Source organism: Bufo gargarizans, chromosome 7 (genome assembly GCF_014858855.1).
Source record: "Bufo gargarizans isolate SCDJY-AF-19 chromosome 7, ASM1485885v1, whole genome shotgun sequence".
Classification (NCBI taxonomy): Eukaryota; Metazoa; Chordata; class Amphibia; order Anura; family Bufonidae; genus Bufo; species Bufo gargarizans.
This window is the reverse complement of record NC_058086.1, coordinates 99,504,521-99,524,703: the sequence shown is the minus strand read 5'-3', so window position 1 is coordinate 99,524,703 and position 20,183 is coordinate 99,504,521. Positions and strand designations below refer to the sequence as shown.

Genomic DNA, 20,183 nt, shown 5'->3' with positions numbered 1-20,183 from the left:
GAATTCATCCAGTTATTTTATGATGCTTTGCCCAATAAAATAAAATAAATTTTGGCAAGGGATTACCATCCTAGAAAGACTCTGGATTGGTTACTCACCGAGAGTACAACTCTGTATGCTGCAATACAAAATTGTGATGAGTCTCCTGATGTCAATGTAGGCCAGAAAGGTCTCAAAGTGGTTCTGAGTCAGACGGTTCGGGGAGGTCACAATCATATCGGTCCCAAAATCAATATCCCAAAGATTATAGGCGAAAGAGAAGTAGCCTATATGATCAGATGGATCAAATCCAAAACCAGTTTGGCATGTTGATGCAGCGGATGGAGGAATTGTCTAAAAACATCACTGCCAACCGTAAAAATCCTTTTTTAGGGGTAACCCCTCCTGAAGCAGGTAAGTATGTCAAATGTTACAGAGGTTGATGTCTTAAATGTATGTAAAGTGGAGCAATCTAATATAATTGTCTTTCCCTTTAAAAATAATTTAACCCTTACAAAGCCACATGGCAAGGGGGAGGGGAAACCTGTTTGTTCTGTATTACAGCACACAGAGTCTTCAGCTGCACAAATGAAGGCATACGATCCTGCTAATAAAAGGAAGGAGGAGGAAGCGAGGACAATAATAATTGCCAAGCAGGAAAACAATTTCAATAATCATTCCAAATATCTTTGTTCCCTACAGGAAATAGAAAATAGATATTATATGAAAGTTGAATTATTTGATAATTTACCACCAATAATAGCCTTGATAGATACAGGTAGCCAAGTAACTTTATTATCTTTAAAGTACTTCTAACAATTAAAGGATGTATCTTCTAACAGGTATAAGTTAAAAAGTTTTAATGCTAACCTAGTAAGTGTCTCAGGCAATGCCCTCAAGGTTTTAGATAAAGCTTGGATGGATTTTAAAGTAGGAAACAAAGTAATTAGCTAGTTACGGGGAAAACATAAGATATCCGCGACTTTAACTGTCGTAGCGAGGGGGTGGTCTATCTGGCTCAATGCGCATGCCCTAAGAACTATGTGGGCAAAACCTTTAGAGAATTTCATAAGCGCATACTTGAACACCTTAATGATATTAAAAACAAAAAAGACACCCCACTTGCGAATCATATGTGGGAAGTTCATCGTGGTTTTTCCGCGTTGGAACTGGTCAGACGTTCACCCAGGAGGGGCGACTGGGACCGCAGGATCCTCCAGAAGGAATCGGGATGGATCTTCCGGTTCCAGTCGCAATCTCCAGCGGGTTTGAATGAACAACTTACCTTCTCCTGTTTTTTATAATGTATCTGGTCCCTGGTACTCTTGTTTCTGTTCTACCCGTTACTTCATCCTCTTTTGACAAAAAACTAAAAGCCTATCGACACGTGAAGTGTTAATATACAGAATTTAGGACTCCCATATATCAGAAGGGTCCGTATATCATCTATTTTTTTGTATCAATGTATTGAAAACATACCTCATTTGCAAATTGCATGCGATTAGACACACTACTCGTCCCCAATCCCTTATCTATCCGCAAGTGGTCAGGAATATCTTCAGAAGTCCCTCTTTTTGCTGTAGTATGGCCTCTTGCATATGCTCTTAACCCTTTACCCATCTGCAAGTGGCCAGTAATATCTCTATAAGTTCCCCCCTTTTTGCTTTAGTATTTCCCCTATTTTGACCTACTGTTGTGAGATACTCTGTTTACTAGTCCATTCACATGGGTTATATTTTATTCCACTATTAGCCCAATCTATTCACTCTAGATCCTAATAGTATGGCTCTGTACTCCTTTCCGATGCCCCTGCCACATTTGAACATACCTAACTGGCGAATCGGGGCCGTGGGAGCGCTGTTCTGACGGTGGAATGCATAACCACGCCCCTTTGGAGCCGCTATGGAACGCAAGAGCCTGGGCCTGCAGCGCACTGATGACGCAGGCGGGCGGTATTGGCTTCCGTAGGTGGAACGCACGGCCATCTTGGTAATCTCGGCGTGCGTTCCAACCACGATCTGGGACAAGTAACCACCTTGCAAGCAGTGAGGTGAGCTCTAGGAGAAATCGGTCATTCTTTTAAGCCCAACAATCATTGAATTTTCAGTACACCCTCACAATTATAGTAGGATTCCCTTAGGACCCTGTACAAGTCTATCTAGATGGGTCACATGAGTTAATGGGGAAAGGTGATTGGTGCAGGACTATGGGGGTACCCCTGACTGCGGACCACTGGATGGTGAGACCTTCAGGACCGGATAAGTATATCATCACTATACATCATCTTGTTTGTTCCTGTATTATCTGTATGGTCTCGTACAGTGGTATACCGCCTCGGGGTGCTCCAGCAACCTTGGTTCTTTTCTTTGATCTTTGGACCCTAACCATGGTCCTATATTTTTTGAACGGTTGTTATGTAGCCGCTTTAATCTTAGCAGCAACTTATTTATTTTATTTTTCCATACTCCTTTATGGTCTCCTGATGAACCTTATGATTAAGGGGAAACGCGTCGAGACTGAGACTGAGACTGTTTTACAGCGCTGTAAACCATCCTGCCATAGTGGGGGTAATATTTCGTTATTCATATAAGAGGGAGACCTTTTCCATAGTATCATAAATATAGTTGTTACATTGGGGATCCAATCATTTTGTCGGTCCATCTTTCTATGACGGTATAAATTACCAATTAACACGTTTGGTGGGTGTATTACATCACTGTAATTATCCTCCTGAGATTGTGACTGCATTACAGTATTGTAATCTATCTTGATATACTAAGTGCAATATTTCGTTATTCTTGGAAGAGTGTAATCTATCATGTAATGCTGAGTGCAAAATTTCGTTTATTGTGGAAGATGGTGATTTTTTTCCATAGTATTGTAAATATCGTTGTTACACTGTGGAATTCAGATATTGTGCTGGATCGTCCCCATTTGACGTTCATTTGCACTCACCAATATGATTGGCAAGTAAATTACACTGCTGTAATCATATTCATTGCTGGCTGCTGTGGAGAAACTGAGACTCTTGCTCGGTTTTTTTCTAGATATTATCGTTGATGCATGACCCGGACATCCATATGGGTCTTTGTGCTACAAGGGCCTCATAAGGACAGACAGGTTAGGCACGGGGACGGAGTGCTCCCACCATTAGGGTGCATCTCTGGGCTGAGACAAGATCAGGGACACCATAAGGACACATTAGGGACCCATATGGTTGTCTCCCGGTTGTACTATCACGACCAGCCATCACGTCTGCTTCTTATAATAGGCTCTGAGTGTTTGTTTGTAAGTGTTGTATGTCCATCAGTCCCCAGGTGAGGGACTCCGTTGTAGTAATTTTTTAATTATTTATATTAAAAGTTATATTTTAGGTAGTTGGCTCCAGTGACACAAAGTAATTAGCTATCCTACATTGATTGTGGATATGCCCATTGATAGATTAATTGGCATCGATTTCCTGAAAAGATTAAGCCCAGTTATTGATTTTGTTATGGTGATATGGTCTCAAGTGAGGATGCCCATTAATTATGAACAATCACAATCCTATCACAATAGGCGTAACTGCCTTGTGATAGAGGAAAGGCCGGATTATATAGAGGTATATTTCCGAAATAGCCAGATCCCTGATGTTTCTTTCCTGAAAACCACTCCAAATTCCACTATAGGGGAACAGGAAGATAACACCATATGTGTGTCTCCTGAACGAGTAAAAGATGTCTGTTTGGAAGGGGATGTTCTTACAATCCACCTACACCCAGAAACTACTGACCCTACTGTGTTTAATGGTCACAAACAATTCCTAGTGGAAATGGAAAAGGTGGATGATATGTTCTTCCCAGTACAGGTGAATGACTTAGGAAGAACTAAGAGGGCTAAATTGGATTTGCGCCATGAAAATAGTTATATTAGTAGGGATCTACTAAATCAAGTGGCCAATTCTAAAGTGATTCGATATCCAAATCCACAGGATAATTGGATACATGACTTGGATAATGATTCTGATGATCATAATATAATTGCAAAATGTATATTAACCATTTCTATTGCAGGAAAATCAGCTACTCACTTATTCCTGGTGCTTGATGAACCCAGATATCCCCTGTACATTGGCAACGATATTTTACATCGTTTTGCCATCCATGTGGATATAGTGAATTCCACATTGTGGACAAGATTTAAAGGGAATCCTGATGGTTTTATGGATGAACATGAAGCACTCAAGTCATCCCAGAAACTGCCTTAGGCTACTTTCACACTTGCGCTTGATCGGATCCGATCATATTAATGCAGACGGAGGCTCCGTTCAGTACGGATCCGTCTGCATTAATAACTTAGAAAAATGTCTAAGTCTGAAAGTAGCCTGAGCGGATCCGTTCAGACTGTCAATGTAAAGTCAATGGGGGACGGATCCGCTTGAAGATTGAGCCATATGGTGTCATCTTCAAGCGGATCCGTTCCCATTGACTTACATTGTAAGTCTGAACGGATCCGCTCGCCTCCGCGCGGCCAGGCGGACAGCTGAACTTCCGCCTGGCCGTGCGGAGGCTGAACGCCGCCAGACTGATGCAGTCTGAGCGGATCCGCTCCATTCAGACTGCATCAGGGCTGGACGGAGGCGTTCGGGTCCGCTCGTGAGCTCCTTCAAACGGAGCTCACGAGCGGACCGACGAACGCAAGTGTGAAAGTAGCCTTATTCAGTCAGTGGATTAAAGCCACGAGATATAATAATCCCTCCAGGTACTAATAATTTCCTGTTACCCATTCAGGTGTCAAAAGGCCAAAAATTAAAGAATTGTGATGCATTGATATGCCTATCAAACAGAATGCAACAATTAGGTATTTCAGTAAATCATACCCCTATGGTGAATTTACAAACCTTTAAAACCCAAATAATTGTGAATAATGGTATGCCAAACTAAGTCCATTTGTCTAAAGACACTATCCTTGGTATGGCATTAGATTCAGATAATTATACTTTTGGGTTTCAGAATGTAATTATTGGCCTAATAACTGAATCGTATCTAACAGAAGAACAATTGGTTGAACAAACATTTTATTCTTCTCCTGAAGGATTGTTCACCATTAGTTCACTATATCCTTTGAATCTTGAAGAAGGTACCTGTAAGGTAGAGTAATCCTCCCTTACCTTTAAATCATACAAATAATGAGCAGGAAGCCCAGGAATATCATGAGTTTGCTGAAAAAGCAGGTAAGTCAAATCATGACCTCACTGACAGGTTGGAGGAAACCTATGAAATAGGTCAAGCTGAAGTTTTCCCAGGGTTTATGGAAACGGTCCAGCAACAAATCTCATTAGCTGATGGATGCTCCAATGACCCAGAGCGACAACAACTAAGGGAAGTTTTCTTAGAATTCAAGGATATCTTTGCTAAAGATTCATTTGATTGTGGTCTGACTGACATACACATTGCCAGGATTCAGACTGATCCTGAGGCACCTCGAGTTTATATCAAGCAATATCGTCTTCCACTAGCTTGTTACGACTCGCTAGCAGAAATAATTCGAAATCTCAAAGAGAGAGGTATTATAAGACCAGTGCACAGTTCTTATAATAATCCTATTCTTGGAATTCTTAAACCGAATGGTCAATGGCATTTATGTGCTGATCTTCGCCAGCTAAATAAACATGTATATATGTCCGGCTGGCCCGTGCCATATATAGACCAATGCTTGGTACAAATGCAAGGCGCTAGGATCTTCACCACCTTAGATTGCGTTCAGGGATATTGGACCATCAAGGCGAGTCCGGAAGACCAATACAAATTGGCCTTTACTTTTGGTAAAGAACAGTTTGCCTGGACTAGACTACCATTTGGGTACATAAATTCAGGTCATAAATTTGCAGTGTTTCTACATAAGGCTATGCCTAATGCCACAGAAAGAGGAAATTTAACTTATGTAGATGACATTTTGATGAAAAGTACTTCATTTGACCAGCATATCCAAGAAATTAGGCATGTACTGAATCAGTTGAGAGAGGCAGGTGTGCAAATTTCTTTACAGAAAGCCCAGTGGTGTCGAACCAAGGTAAATTTCCTTGGACATGAGGTTACCTATGAAGGCCTGAATCCCCAGAAGAAAAAGGTGGAGGCTGTGATGAAAATGCCTACCAACATCAGTGAATTAAGATCATTCCTGGGAATGATGAATTACTTCTGTAAATTCATTGATAACTATGTTGAGATTAGTAAACCGTTGCTGACATTGTTAAAGAAAGGTGTACCCTGGACATGGGGGGGGGGAATCAGGAACAAGCTATGTCTGATCTTAAAAGGAGACTTACCCAATCCCCATGTCTAGCTTATCCAGAGGGTGGTAAACCCTTTTATCTGGAAACTGGTTTTACGAATCTTAGTATTAGTGCTGCCCTATGCCAAAAACAGGATAAATTGCATAAAGTTATAGCTTATGCAAGTAAATCCCTGTCACCAGTAGAAAAAAGTTTAGCGTGAAAAAGCTTTACTAGCCACAGTCTGGGCACTTCAAAACTTTAGAGGTTTTGTACACGGTGAGAAATCAATCAATCATTGTTGAAACGGCCCATCAACCCTTACAATATCTACAGAGTGACAAAATTAGGGATGGTAACTTGTCTAACAGCAGGATCACTGCTTGGACCTTGTCTTTACAAGGATGGCCGTTGGAGGTTTGGTATAAGCAAAATAAAAAGTGTCTAGTAGCCCAAGGACTTGCTGAACTGCATGATTGCGCCGCTCATTCTCATACAGAAGAGCTGGTAGATGATTTTCTAGAGGAACAAAAATCTTCCCCTTACAAAAGTGTATGATGACGACTATTGCTCTCTACTCCCCTGTGCGTACATAGATGGTTGTGCTTACCACACCACTGTAGGGGACGAAAGAAAACTAGTTGCAGGTATTGGCATTACTTGGATAGATGAGTGCCCGAGTATTTCAATAGGTTACAGTATTTGTGCCAAGAATAGCCAGGTAGCCGAATTAGCAGCTGTCTACCAAACGATTAAAATTGCTATAGAGCACAATATAAAAGGAATTTGTCATAGTTACCGATTCAAATTATTTGCGGAACAGTTTTGTAGAATATATGCCCACATGGAAGAGGAATCACAAGTTACGGTCCAATAAGAAACCAATGAAACACGCCAAGTTGTTTTGTGCCATAGATGAGCTGGTCCGACATAATGATCTAACCATTTATTAGAAAAAGACTAAAGGTCATTCCAAAACCCAAAATAAAGATAAAGAGGGTAATGACCTAGCTGATAAACTGGCCAAACAAGGAGCCATAAATGGTGATCATGTGCATATAGATCATTTACTAGAGATGATTCCCATTGACGCTATCACTAGACAACAGGCTAAGGCCCAAACTGAAAATAGTGTAGTTCAATGGAGCCAAGAATCTTCTAGTGAGGATCTGATCAAAAGCCAGAAGGAAGATCTTATATTAGGAATCTTCTATAAACATATTGAGGATCCTAATAATAATCCCATATCGGAGGATAATTATACCCAAAAAGAAGACCTCCCAATTTAGTATTCAGGATGGGTTATTAATGAGAACCTCTAAAAATGGTATTCAGCAGTGGATAGTTCCTACTACATTTAGAGGTTTAATGGATCAACATGCCCATGATGCACCTACAGCTGGTCATCGTGGAAAAAAGATTACACGAGTCACTACGTGATTATGCCTACTGGCCTCATATGTTAAAGGATGTCCACAGTTATTGTCAAGGTTGTTTGGTATGTGCGCAATTTCAACCTCAAGGTCCTAAACATCGTGCTCCACTTCAGAAGAAAGGTTTTTCATTACCATGGTCTGACATCCAAATCGATTTTATTGGTCCTGTTACCCCGTCATCCCGAGGGAATAAATACATGTTAACCGTCACTTGTGTGTTTACAAAATGGGTAGAGTGTCTACCGGCCCACAATAACACAGCCGAGACCTGTGCATTTTTGTTGATTAACCATGTATTTTCCACATTTGGGTTACCGTTAAGGATTGATTCAGACCGTGGATCACACTTTGTAAGTGAGGTAATGGCGAAGATGTGGAAGATGTTGGGTGTGAAGAGAAAATTACAGGCTGCTTATCATCCAGCATCTAGAGGATCCGTTGAGCGCTATAACCAGTCTATTGTCAACATCCTTAAGAAACATGTTAAGGAGTCGGGTAAAGACTGGGGATATAAGGTTACCATTAGTACTCATGGCCATTAGAGCTACTCCAAGCACAGCTACCCAGATGTCACCTTTTGAGCTTGACAGGGAGAAGAATGGTACTTCCTCAACATCTGTTGTATCGCACATCAGATCATAACCATCAATGCGGCCATGACACATCAGTATGTGGAGGACCTTCGTAAGTATCTTCAACACGCGTTTGCTTTCGCGCAGAAGAATCTTGAGAAAGCCGCCGTAAGTAACAAAACTTATTATGACTTGAAAAATACCAAAAAGGAATATGAGATAGGAGATAGAGTGTATCTCTATAACTTTGCCCGGGATCGGGTAAAAGAAAGAAAATTTCTCCCATCATGGAAAGGTCCATATGATGTAATTTATAAAATATCACCTGTAGTTTATAAGGTGAAAATTTATACCAAAGATGGTTTCATTGAGAAATGGGTCCATGTAAATCAATTGCGAGTATGTTATCCGAGATCACAACTAAGAATCACAGAAGATTATTTTGAATAAGAGAATGAATAAGGATTGCGTTAATCTGATTTCTCGCAGTTCACAGATGTTCCGATTTTGGTGTTTCCTTGCAAAACATTTTACATAGCAACGCTAGAGAAACTATATATCTCAAAAGATTAAAGAATATGTATTCATACTTTCATTTTCTTTTATAGAAAAAGGACGGGCGGAACCAGACGTGATTCCTGGCGACAAAGATACAGATATCGTGTGGATGGTGTTGATCCGAGATGTCCAATTGAAGACGGAACTAATCATCAACCCGAATCTACAGCCATGTTTCAGCTGTCCCAGGATTGTGAATGATGACAAAGAAGATTTTACTTCAAGAATCTTTGCAAAATTGGATCCAAGGACATACATTGGATGAAGATATCGGATATCACAATTTTAGCTTGGGAAAGGAACCAAATTGGTACATTATGCATGGGAACAAAGTCACAGCAATAATGGCATGATTGGTGCCAAGTTTTGCATTTTCTTACATGCTAAAACCATTGGACACAGGATCTCTGTGATAATATACTTTTCCAGGATTGACTTTATGATGCGCCAAAAGACTCGGATAAAATATTGATGAACATGAAAATTCTTCCAAACTTCTCCCAGTTAGGTCTTAAGAGGATCCTTGACTAACGTGGGAAGAAGGGGGGGGGGGGGGGGGGAGGAGTATATGTATAAGGCCTATATAAGATGTATGGACATGAACCTAAAGAACAACCATTTTTGTCTTATTTTAAAAGTGCAGGGTGAGTTCAGGATTTTAACTTAGAATTACTAACTTAAGATTATCTAACAATATGTATCAGGGTGTTTACCCAAGTCTGTTTTTGTGAAAAAGAAGTTTCCCAAGGCCTAATGAAAAGTATTTACCTAGATAAGACAATGTATTAGAAATGTGCTGAGTTTTGATGATTTTCAGTGAATAGAAAAGACTACATTTTTCTTTAGGGTTTTTATATTAATCAACGTATGAGTGAATTTAGAATTTTATATCATCAATTTAAATATGGGTGCTTTATATATAAGAGTGTGGTTATAGTTTTAAGGTTAGAATTGAGGTACAAACTCCTATGTCATTTTTTAGAATCTCTCCCAGAGTAAAGCACAAATTAATGATTTCTTTCCTGAAGATTTCTTGAATGGAGAAATGTGGACACAGGTGATCATAAACAAACCCTGTCTTTTCCCCAGAACAATGACTTGAGTATGGTCATGTGTATGTTTATTTAATTAGGTCTGGTCAAAAGATTAAGGGATATGCGAGGTGTTTGACTAAATACAAAAGTCATTGTCTATTCAAGATCTCCTCAAGGTTTTGTCTGAAACCTTAGTTAAAATGTATTTCTAGTAAATGAATAAGGGAATATATAGAAAACATAAATAAGTGCCTTGACTTTTGTATTGAGTACTAGTGCCATCTAGTGTTAGGGTAACAAAGGTTTAGGGTGTATTTTCCCTAGGGGAGGTTCTATTAATTATAAGGTGAGGTCACTAGTTAATGATAAAACTTGGCCAAGCCCTTTCTAAGATGGGATAAAAAGATGGTATGGGCTGACAGAAAGGATCTCTCTCTCGACCCATCTTCAGAAAAATCATCTTGAGAAGAAACCATCTTCAGAAAGACCATCAGAGAACGATCATCAGGAAAATATAAAAAGGGAGAAGACCAGATCCAGCCCTGACGACCTTTTCTATTGGAGGCAGCCATCTTAGAACCATTGAAACTGATTTCTGCTAGCTGACATTTTCGAATAATATAACCTTACCTATATTTTATAGGATAATTAATATTATACATATCTATATATATATTCAATTAACCATACCTTGTGTATAGTATCTGTTTTGGAATAAGATCGGGGTGTATGTGCAGCATCATCCCGAAAATTAATCCAATACAGGGAGATTGAAAATATACTGGTGAAAACACAGTATTATCTCCAAGGAATTAAATTCAGTTCTAGACCGGTACGGTCGATTATATAGAGATATATATATATATATATATATATATATATATATATATATCTGCATAGATAAAAGATCAACCAGATTTGGGTTTAATCAGACATTTGTCGGCTGAGAGAAATCAAGTATTGAATTGATTTAAAATATAATTGAGGGGTATCATTATAATAAGTCATAATTGTGTATAGATATATTCTCATTTATTTTTGACTCTCTCACTATTTTGCATATCATTGATTGAATTTCAATTGTCACCAATTTTATTGTATATTATTTTGCACTAAAAATTGTATAATATATTACATATATATTTTGTCTATGACTGGGTTTTGTCTTCAATTCAACGCAGATCACAAGCTTGTTTTAGCTTGATATTTATTATAATAAATTAGAATCTCCTTCATTACAGATTTTAATTTATTCACATAAATAATATAGACTGTCAATCGGAGACAGCATAAATATTCCGACAGTACATAATTGCAGGACTTGCAGGGGTGACCCCCGCACTTGGTAAAACCCTGATATCTAAGCCAGGTGGGTTTAGATTTAACAGTGGAAGAAACAAGTAAGGAGGGAGACAATTTATTGGCCAGGCTGCCAGGACGTCTTGAAACAATCCAGCAGCCACCCCGCAGTAAAACAGGAATTGGTCCTCATATTAAATCAGGATACATCTTTGTACAGCCCGTTTGATCACCGTAAATTGGCTACTAAAGTTGAGGACAAGTGTAGTTTTGTCACAAAAATTTGCTCCCTTTTTATTTTGGTACCCTCTACCTGAAGGTTTGAAAAAAAGATCTGTTCTAGTCCTCTTCTTACCTAGTTAGGGTATCCCTTCCTTTTCATTCTCTCCTGAATTACCAGACATTATTGTTGGAAAGAAGCCTTCATGATACAATTCCTATGTGCTCTGATAAACTCACCCACCGGCACAGACCGAAGGGTATGCATTGGGTGGTGGCTGTCAGCAAAATAAAACTTGTTATCAAAACTGAAGTAATTGGAAGTCATGAGCAGTGTAGTCACCTCCACTATATAGTCCACAAAATCTGTTGAGTGGCAACTATATCTGTGCAGGTGATAGTCCAATGCCAAAAGGGCTATGTTATGCGGGATCGAGGCATAAAAGGGAGACCACATCGAGGGTAAGCCAAATATACTTTTCACTCCAGGATTTGTCCTAGAAAGCCCTCAGAACATCTGATGTGTCCATGACAAAACCTGGTAGTCTCCTAAGGGTTGGAGAATGGCATCTAGCCACTCCCCTAATCTTTCAAATAACGACCCAATACCCAACACTATGGGGCGGAGAGGGGGGGGTACCTTTTTTTTGTGCGTCTTAGGAAGGGCATGTATGATGGGGATGACTGGACTTTCCACACACAGAAAATAATATTCTTTGTTGTTAATGAAACCTCTGTCTCTGCCCTTGTCTAACAAGGACAGATAAGTCTTCTTAAATGTACAAGTAGGGTTTCTCTATAATCTTCTGTATGTGGAAGAATCAGACAGCATGGCCATCATCTGCCCAAAATAAACATCCTTGTCCACGATTACCACGGACCACCCCTTGTCCACCATTTTGATTACTAGGTCTAAACATTCCTTTAGCTGTTTCAAAGCCTCGTCCTGCCGTCTAGTGAGATTCTCATACCTGTATTTTTTATTAACCTGGAGAGCGTGGATCTCAGTGAGTTCCCTTTCTAATGTTTCTTGAAAGGTATCCATGCTATGAACGCGTGACTTCACGGGATAAAAGCTAGCATTTCTGGTTTTAAATTCCTGGCTATCCACTTCAGCATCAAACATTTGATTTTCTATTTGTAACCCCTCCAGGCAAACCAGTGAACATTGTTCTGCAAAGGAAAGACCGGTAAAAACATTGCAAACTGACTCCCGGGGTTTCTCATTATAAACCTAGTCATCACATGACTATGTAGAATTATCGGAGAAATGTCTCCTCAGAGTCAGATTGCGAACAAATTTATTAAACATCAAGTATTGTAGAAAAAAGGTCAAAGTCCATTCCTGGTACAAAGTTCAAGCCAAGGGATAAGACATCAAGCTGGTCCTCCATTAGTGCCCTTTGCGATAAGTTGATTACATAATGTATGGGGACATCATGTGACCAGGTTCCTATGTCTTTCGATGTCTGGTCGACATTGTATGCGGTTTTCTTAGTGTGTTTTCTACCTGCCCTTCTTGCCCGTTTTTTGGAGTTATAACCCCATGTCTTTGTTTCTGAATTTTTTATACTAAGAGGGCTTATTCTGTAGAGACATAGGCTCCCCCTTATTTCTATCTGCATCATCAATGGAATCCAGGGAATCACTTGTACCCTCTGTGGCTTCCAGGTCTGATGAATTGAAGCTCACTCTGCAGGCTGTCCCAGCCCTTCTCTGGGACCTGTTTGACAGTTTTTTTATTTTTTTATATAGATTTCAGGGTGCGTGGTAAATTCTCACACCTACCCCACTCATATATCTGATCATTATTATAGTCAAAAAGATCCCTTTGGAATTTGTTTGGTTTGCCCTCCATATTTTTCAAGGTATTGGATGTCTTATCCTGCAATTCTTGGAATTGCTGCATGTCCTCATGTTTATTCAGACAGGTACAGCAAGCTTCAATTCCCCGTTGTATTGAGTCGAGTTTCTCCGCCTCCTGTTCAATTATGAGTACCATCAGCTGGAGTGAACATTCGGATAGAAACAAATTATTCCAATAAAACAGTTGTGGGAATTTTTTTGATTCAAAGTCCCTTTGGTATCATGAACTTCATATATTTATTGAGTGTGGTAAAATCCCACCACAGTCTAATTTCTTGCGTAAGGAGTTTTTCCAGCTCTTTCATTTTGATTTGCATATGTAGCCGTTCTTGGGTAGAAAACACACGGTCCGCTTTGGATCTGCAGTCTGATGAAGATAAATGAGCCACCAAAGGGTGGTAACGGGGTGGGGCTACACCTGTATACCTGTATATCGGCAACCGTATTATAATTTCAACACAGGTGAGTACAACGGAAAAGTCCTGTAACAATGTAGAGTAAGAAAGTTGCAATTTCCAGCTCATCAGCCTTATCAATCTTTAGATTAGATACTCAGTTTCCGAAGGGCCTCAATATGCGTTGGGAACTCATGTATTGTTATCAATAGACTGTTGAGAAATGATATTGCAACATACTCAAATTATACAATATTTTATTTAAGATAGCAACGGTCTGGCAATCATTGTGTTAATCAGGTATGTCTGAGTGATAGTATAGTTTTTCCATCAAAAGGATCAATCTGATGTAAATGTGCGTGATTGTGCCAGATCCAGCACCAGGATTACCATGATTTTCATTCTTGTGCTCAGAGCAGAACAGTAAAATTCACTAGCGCATATGTGGACAAAGTCTAACAGATGTTGCAAAACATCATAACAGTAACAAGACAACTACAAGTCTCAATGACCAGGTTGTTATTATTGGAAATTAGAGGGCAATACATGCAGTGGGTAAATGAGGAGACAAGTATAACTCCCAGCATGTCCAGACTTATCATACGGCATCAGTGGACATTCCTGTTGTCATGAAACAAAAGCCATTGAAAAGCAATTGAAGGCGTTTGCTTTACACAATTCGTTTAGATAACACATCATTAGGCATGTGTGCTAACGCTACTACATCTGTACATGTGGAAGAAAATAAATGGGAGAGAAATGCAACTCCCAGGATTTCTAGGGTGTTATTATAGGCTATTAAAGAAAATTACAACTTCTAGAGGAAGCACAGCACAGGAGTCACACCCCCTCACATCTTGACATCATGCAGGTCCTTGACCACTTCTCTGTGCTGGTCGATGATGACATCACTCAGGTCCTTCTCCACCTGGTATCTTCTCCTCTGCACAGCTAGCTTGCCACGGCTGGGTCCCCTCCCCAACTGGCCCCATAGCAGATGCATTGTCTGCCTTCATTGGATATATGCAACTAGCTTTCTCACTGATCCAGCAAAGCGCTGTATAAGTGCTCTGCTGAATCAAGGAAGGACTGCAAAAATATTTGCACTAGAAAATCCAAAGTCACAGGTGCACATCCATAAAGCTAACGTACAATCAGCAAACAAAATATGGCAGCACACTTTGGATGCGCTTGGCAAAATTTTCTTGCAGTGTGTTTGAAGGGTAGCGGCCTCCTTTCAGATGGTAGATGGGCCTGACACATTTTATCGAATTGTCCGTGAAGAGCTTCAATTTGTCATGTATAGTACCAATGTACGGTAATCCAGAATAATATCTAATCCCTAGTTCTATTGTTTGCAGGTATAACCGTGTGCCACCTTATTTTGTTTGCTGTTGAAGGAATACTTAGTCGCACACTGTTTATACTGTATAGATTTCTAGGAGTCGGGTTCCCACCCCGTCAAACAGTATTGAAAGAAATTCCAGAAATCACACAATTGGTCATTGCTCAATGAATATTGCTTGCTTTATTGAATCTGCGGCTAGTATTAGTGACGTTTCGACCTAATTCGTCCTTTAGCAAACTGGTGCCGCTGTTAAGGAGAGAGTATTGCAACGGAAAGTCCACGCCTCAGATCAGAAATAAGCGTGCATCCGCACTGCAGAGAGAATGAGGCTCATTCTCCCTGCAGTGCTTAATGGAAAAAGGGTCAAAATGGCCAATATTGTTGCTCTTAACCCCCCCCCCCCCCAAAAAAAATAAATAAAGATTTAGCAGACTCTGGGGTTGTGGTACATTGTTCATAGGACACCTACACAAATATGGCCTTCATGGAAGAGACATCAGCTTAAAACCTCTCAGCAAATGAAGTTAGCTAAACAAGCCTGATGTATTTTGGAAACAAGTCCTATGAACTGATGAGGGTAAAATAGAACTCTTTGGCCACAATGAGCAAATGTATGCTTGAGAAAAAAGGGCCACAGAATTTCACCTCTCCAACCATTAAGCATGGGGGTGGATCAATCATGCTTCAGGGTTGTGTTGCAGCCAATTTCAGGTTTCAAACAACAGAGGTCCGCAGTTAATGATCGTGACCAGCAATAATGCTGATCATGGTAATTACATTCTTTAGATGCCTTGATCACGGCATCTAAAGAGAGGGGAAAACCCGGAACCGTGCCCTTCTGGGTTAAGCATCCCTGTGCTGCAAATAGTGATGCTGGCAATTCACTATAATTACAAATTTAAAAAATATTAAAATTTAAATCACCCCCCCTTTCTGTAGAATAGAAAATAAATATATAAATAATAAAAATATATACATCATGAGCATTATCGCATCCGAAAACGCCAATACTAGCCAAATATAAAGATATTTTTCCAATATTGCGAGTGACGTAAGGAAAAAAGGGTCAAAATGGCCAATTAGCCATTTTATTTTCCAAAGCTTCTCTTAGTCAATTTTTTTTTTTTTTTATAAAATGTCAATCAAAAAAAGTCAAACACACTACAGTAAAAATAAAAAATACAGATCGTCCCACAAAAAAGGAGCCCCCACACAGCTCAGTAGACATAACTATAAAAAAAGTTATGGGGGTCAGAATATGGTGATGTAAAATAAAAAAAATAAAAAATTTTATTTATTTTTACCGTATTAAGACATAAAAAAAAAAAATATACATATGTGGTATCATTTTCCAATTGCACCCCATTTGGAATTTGTTTCCCGCTTCCCACTACATTGCATGCCATATTAAATGGTGGCATTAGAAAGTACGTGTCCCGCAAAAAACAAGCCCTTACATGGATATATGAACAGAAAAATAAAAAAAGTTACGGCTCCAGAAAGAGAAGAAAAATGAAACCGCAAAAATGAAAAAAACCTCTGGTATCCAAAGAGTTAAAGGCTATGCACACTTTTGAGGTAATTTTTGTTTATGATTGCATTTTATTTTCAATTGGCCTTTATTAAAAATATTGAGCCGTTCTGTCACAAAGGGGTTATCCAAGTCCTCAAACAGCCTCCCCTCACAGGTAATATACTTACCCCGCTCCGCATCCCCACACCGCCACTGCTTCTCCCTGTAAACGGATGAAAACATCCTGTGTCGGGGGGAGCAGCCAATGCCAGGCATCACCCGCAATATTAGGGAGGCTGGTCCCCGTCTGCCATTGGATTCTTCCCCCACCAACACCGGATGTTTTCATCTGTGTAAAGGGAGAAGCAGCAGCAATGGTGGTGGTGCGGGGACGGTATATTACCTGTGAGGGGCCGGGCACATGGGGGGGGGGGGGGGGGGGGGCTGTTTGAGAACTTGGATAACCCCTTTAACTGTGTGAACAGTACTCGGAATTTCACTTTGCGCTGGTCAGCTAATAAAATTTATCTCTAAACTACTATGGTCACAAACACTTCTTTAAGACACATTTGTATGCCTAAGATAAGAAATGAGCTATAATGAGTGTTTAAAAGGTCAGAGAGCAGAGTTAAAGGGCCTATCAGCTCCAAAACTGCTTGAGCATCTCAGCAATGTACAGAAAAATGGCTCCATATTTTTAATAAAGACCAACTGAGATTTTTTTGGGGCTCAAAATGGGTATAATGCAATAATAAAAAACATTCTGCCACCAAAAGGGGTACATAGGCTTTTAAGTTGAAAAGATGATGGTTTCCACAATTGGATAATGATCCTAAACACACCTCAACATCCACAATAGACTCCTTCAAAAGGCGCAATCTGAAGGTTTTACCATGGCCCTCACAGTCCCCTGATGTGAACATCATTGCAAATCTGTGGATAGACCTCAAAAGAGCAGCGCATGCTGGACGTCTCAGGTATTTCACAGAACTGAAAGACTTTTGCAAGGAAGAATTGATGAAATTCCCTCAAACAAGAATTAAAAGACTGTTGGCTAGCTACAAAAAGTTGTGATACTTGAGAAAGGAGGTACTAACCATACAGGGTGTTTGTTATTTTAAAAATGTTAAAGAGGAAAATAAAAAATAGTTTTTGCTTAAAATACAAAGGGAATGTGTCCCCTTTAAATTTTCTAACTTTTTTGGAGATCATTGCATCGTCAACTTTGTTATAGAAAATCTGTCACGTCTCCTGAATGTTTGTTTAAGTGACTACATTCACTCCCCATGTAATAATGTTAGAGCATCTATTCTTATGATTCTATGTTGTGCCATTCTATTATTATTCCTGTTGGAAGTTTACAAATAAATTGCCAGCAGTCTGCAATAAAGGTACTGCTGGGTGTTGGTGTTACCAATAGCAAGTGTGTCTAACTCTTTGCAATCAGTCCTGCTGGTGTCCAACTGTGCAGCGACATACCCTTAACTGGTAACACCCTTCTGTACCTTTACTGCAAGCTGCTGACAACTCTTTTATAACATCTAGTAAAAATATCAGAGGAATGACACAACAGAGCCATAATATATGCTCCAGAATTGTTATTATACGAGGAATGCAAGTAGTTGAGATGACAGGTCTTCTTTAACTGCTCACAGAGTAATTTTGACTAGGTGTGCCCAAACTTTTGCATGCCACTGTGGCATATATATGCTTTTATAAAAAGAACCTACCAGATAAAGCTTCACCACGAAGCAGTACTTCTTCAATATTTGCCACCATGATCCTCTGAACATCTTGTAACTCTGTGTTGATGGTGCCCAAGTTTCTTCTAGCTCTACTGTCAATGTAAGTCTTCTTTGTCTTCTGAATATAATTGTCTACAAATTCAGAGAAAACAATTACAGTAGCGAAATAAGTTTATATTTCTGTGGATTTACCCGTTTGAAAATCTGGATTTATCTTGCACCTATGGACTTCATTTACATGTGGAATTTTTTTCTGCGCAGATTTTATGCATTTGTTACTTAGAAAATTTAAAGCAGGATTTAATAGTAAGGAGTGATCAATATTTGGAAGTGTCCCGTTTCACTTTTCATGGATTATATGGACATGAGTTTGGGAGACTCATTAAATATGACGCTTAAAAGGGTTTGTTCAAGGGTTGTCTCAAGCAAGTGGCATTTATCATTTAGAGAAAGTTAATGAAAGGCACTTACTATTGTATTGCGATTGTCCATAATGCCTCCTCTGCAGGCTTCAGTTATTTTTCCACCACATAATACACTGCTCGTTTCTATGATTACAACTATCCTGCAATCCAGCAGTGGTGGCCGTGCTTGCACACTATAGGAAAAAGCGTTGGCCTCTCTGTAGGAAAAAGCAATAGCCTATGCGTGCTCCCATTGTCCCGGCCACCAGTGTGCAAGCAGGACCACCCCTGATTGATTGCAGGGTGGTCATAACCATGGAAACGAGCAGTGTATAATGTGATTAAAAAAATGAATCCAGCCAGCAAAATAAGCAATATGGATATTAATACATTAGTAAGTGCCTTGTATTAAACTGTCTCTAAATAATAAATGCTATTTCCTGAAGTGAAATAATCCCTTTAACGCGAAAGCAATATTTTAAAAGCATTTCTTTCACCCCTCAAGTTATATCCATACATTCAAGTGCAGCTGTATCGTGTGATCTCCACTATGACCACTAGTCCAGAAGTTGTTCTGAAATGTACACAGGGTGTCAGTTTCTTGCGTGGCTGACTCCCTAAGAACTACAGGATTCTATCCATCACCTATCAAATTCCTCCTTGCAGCATTAAGACCCCCTACCCACAACGCAGTGCTTTTGAAGATATCATTTTACCTTACCTATGGGACCATTAGTGCAGTAATATGATTGTTGAGTTGAGATCCTACAATGAAAACCTGCCATTTAGTGCCATTGTCAGTCCATGCTATTTGTTCAGAGTCCAGTGTATTTCTACGAGACACAGCTTCAGCCGGTCTTATCTGCCTCTTATCTGTAAGAGATCACATAAAGATCATATACAGGAGGCAGGGGAGTCCGACTGAAGCTGCATAAGACAGAAATAGATCAAGGATTTGCAGTGTGATTGAAAGGACAGAAATTCTGTTGTCATTGATCCATCATTTGCTGCCCTTACATAGGACTGAGAGCAGAGCAAATGCAGTGTGATCCTACTCCACCTCCCCTGCAATAATGAGAAAGTAAAGAAGGAATCAAGATGGTAGAAATAAATGGCATACCAAATAAAATATCTTCACACAAGGCATACGCAATACCCTAGAACATTATTTTTTTAATAGCAGACTATGCGGCGCTAGATGGGCAATATATAAATTATATATTTAAAGGGCATCTGTCAGCAGATTTGTATCAATGAGCCTCTAGGGCAGTGATGGCTAACCTTGGCACTCCAGCTGTGGTAAACTCAACCTCCCAAGATGACCCCCTTGCTTGGTTGCTCTCAGAACTCTATAGAGATAAATGGAGCATGCTGGGAGTCGTAGTATTGCCACAGCTGTACTGCCAAGGTTACCCATCACTGCTCTAGGACATTAACATTATATCTAGAGGCTCAGCTCTCTCTGCCTCCGCCATGCCCTCTGCACACCATGCCCTCTGCCTGGGACTGTCAAAGTGGAGAGGGTGCAGAAGTTGCAGAGAGTCGAGCATCTAGGTGTAACA

General features: G+C 39.8%; 1 protein-coding gene across 1 annotated transcript in view; it reads right to left on the bottom strand.

Moving 5' to 3' along the window:
- SEC22B (SEC22 homolog B, vesicle trafficking protein) overlaps positions 1 to 20,183 on the bottom strand; it is a 106,851-nt gene that overhangs the window by 52,348 nt on the left and 34,320 nt on the right. Inside the window, exon 4 of the mRNA XM_044301471.1 lies at positions 18,203 to 18,349. Coding sequence (XP_044157406.1) covers positions 18,203 to 18,349 — 147 coding nt within the window. The remainder of the gene's footprint in view (positions 1 to 18,202; positions 18,350 to 20,183) is intronic.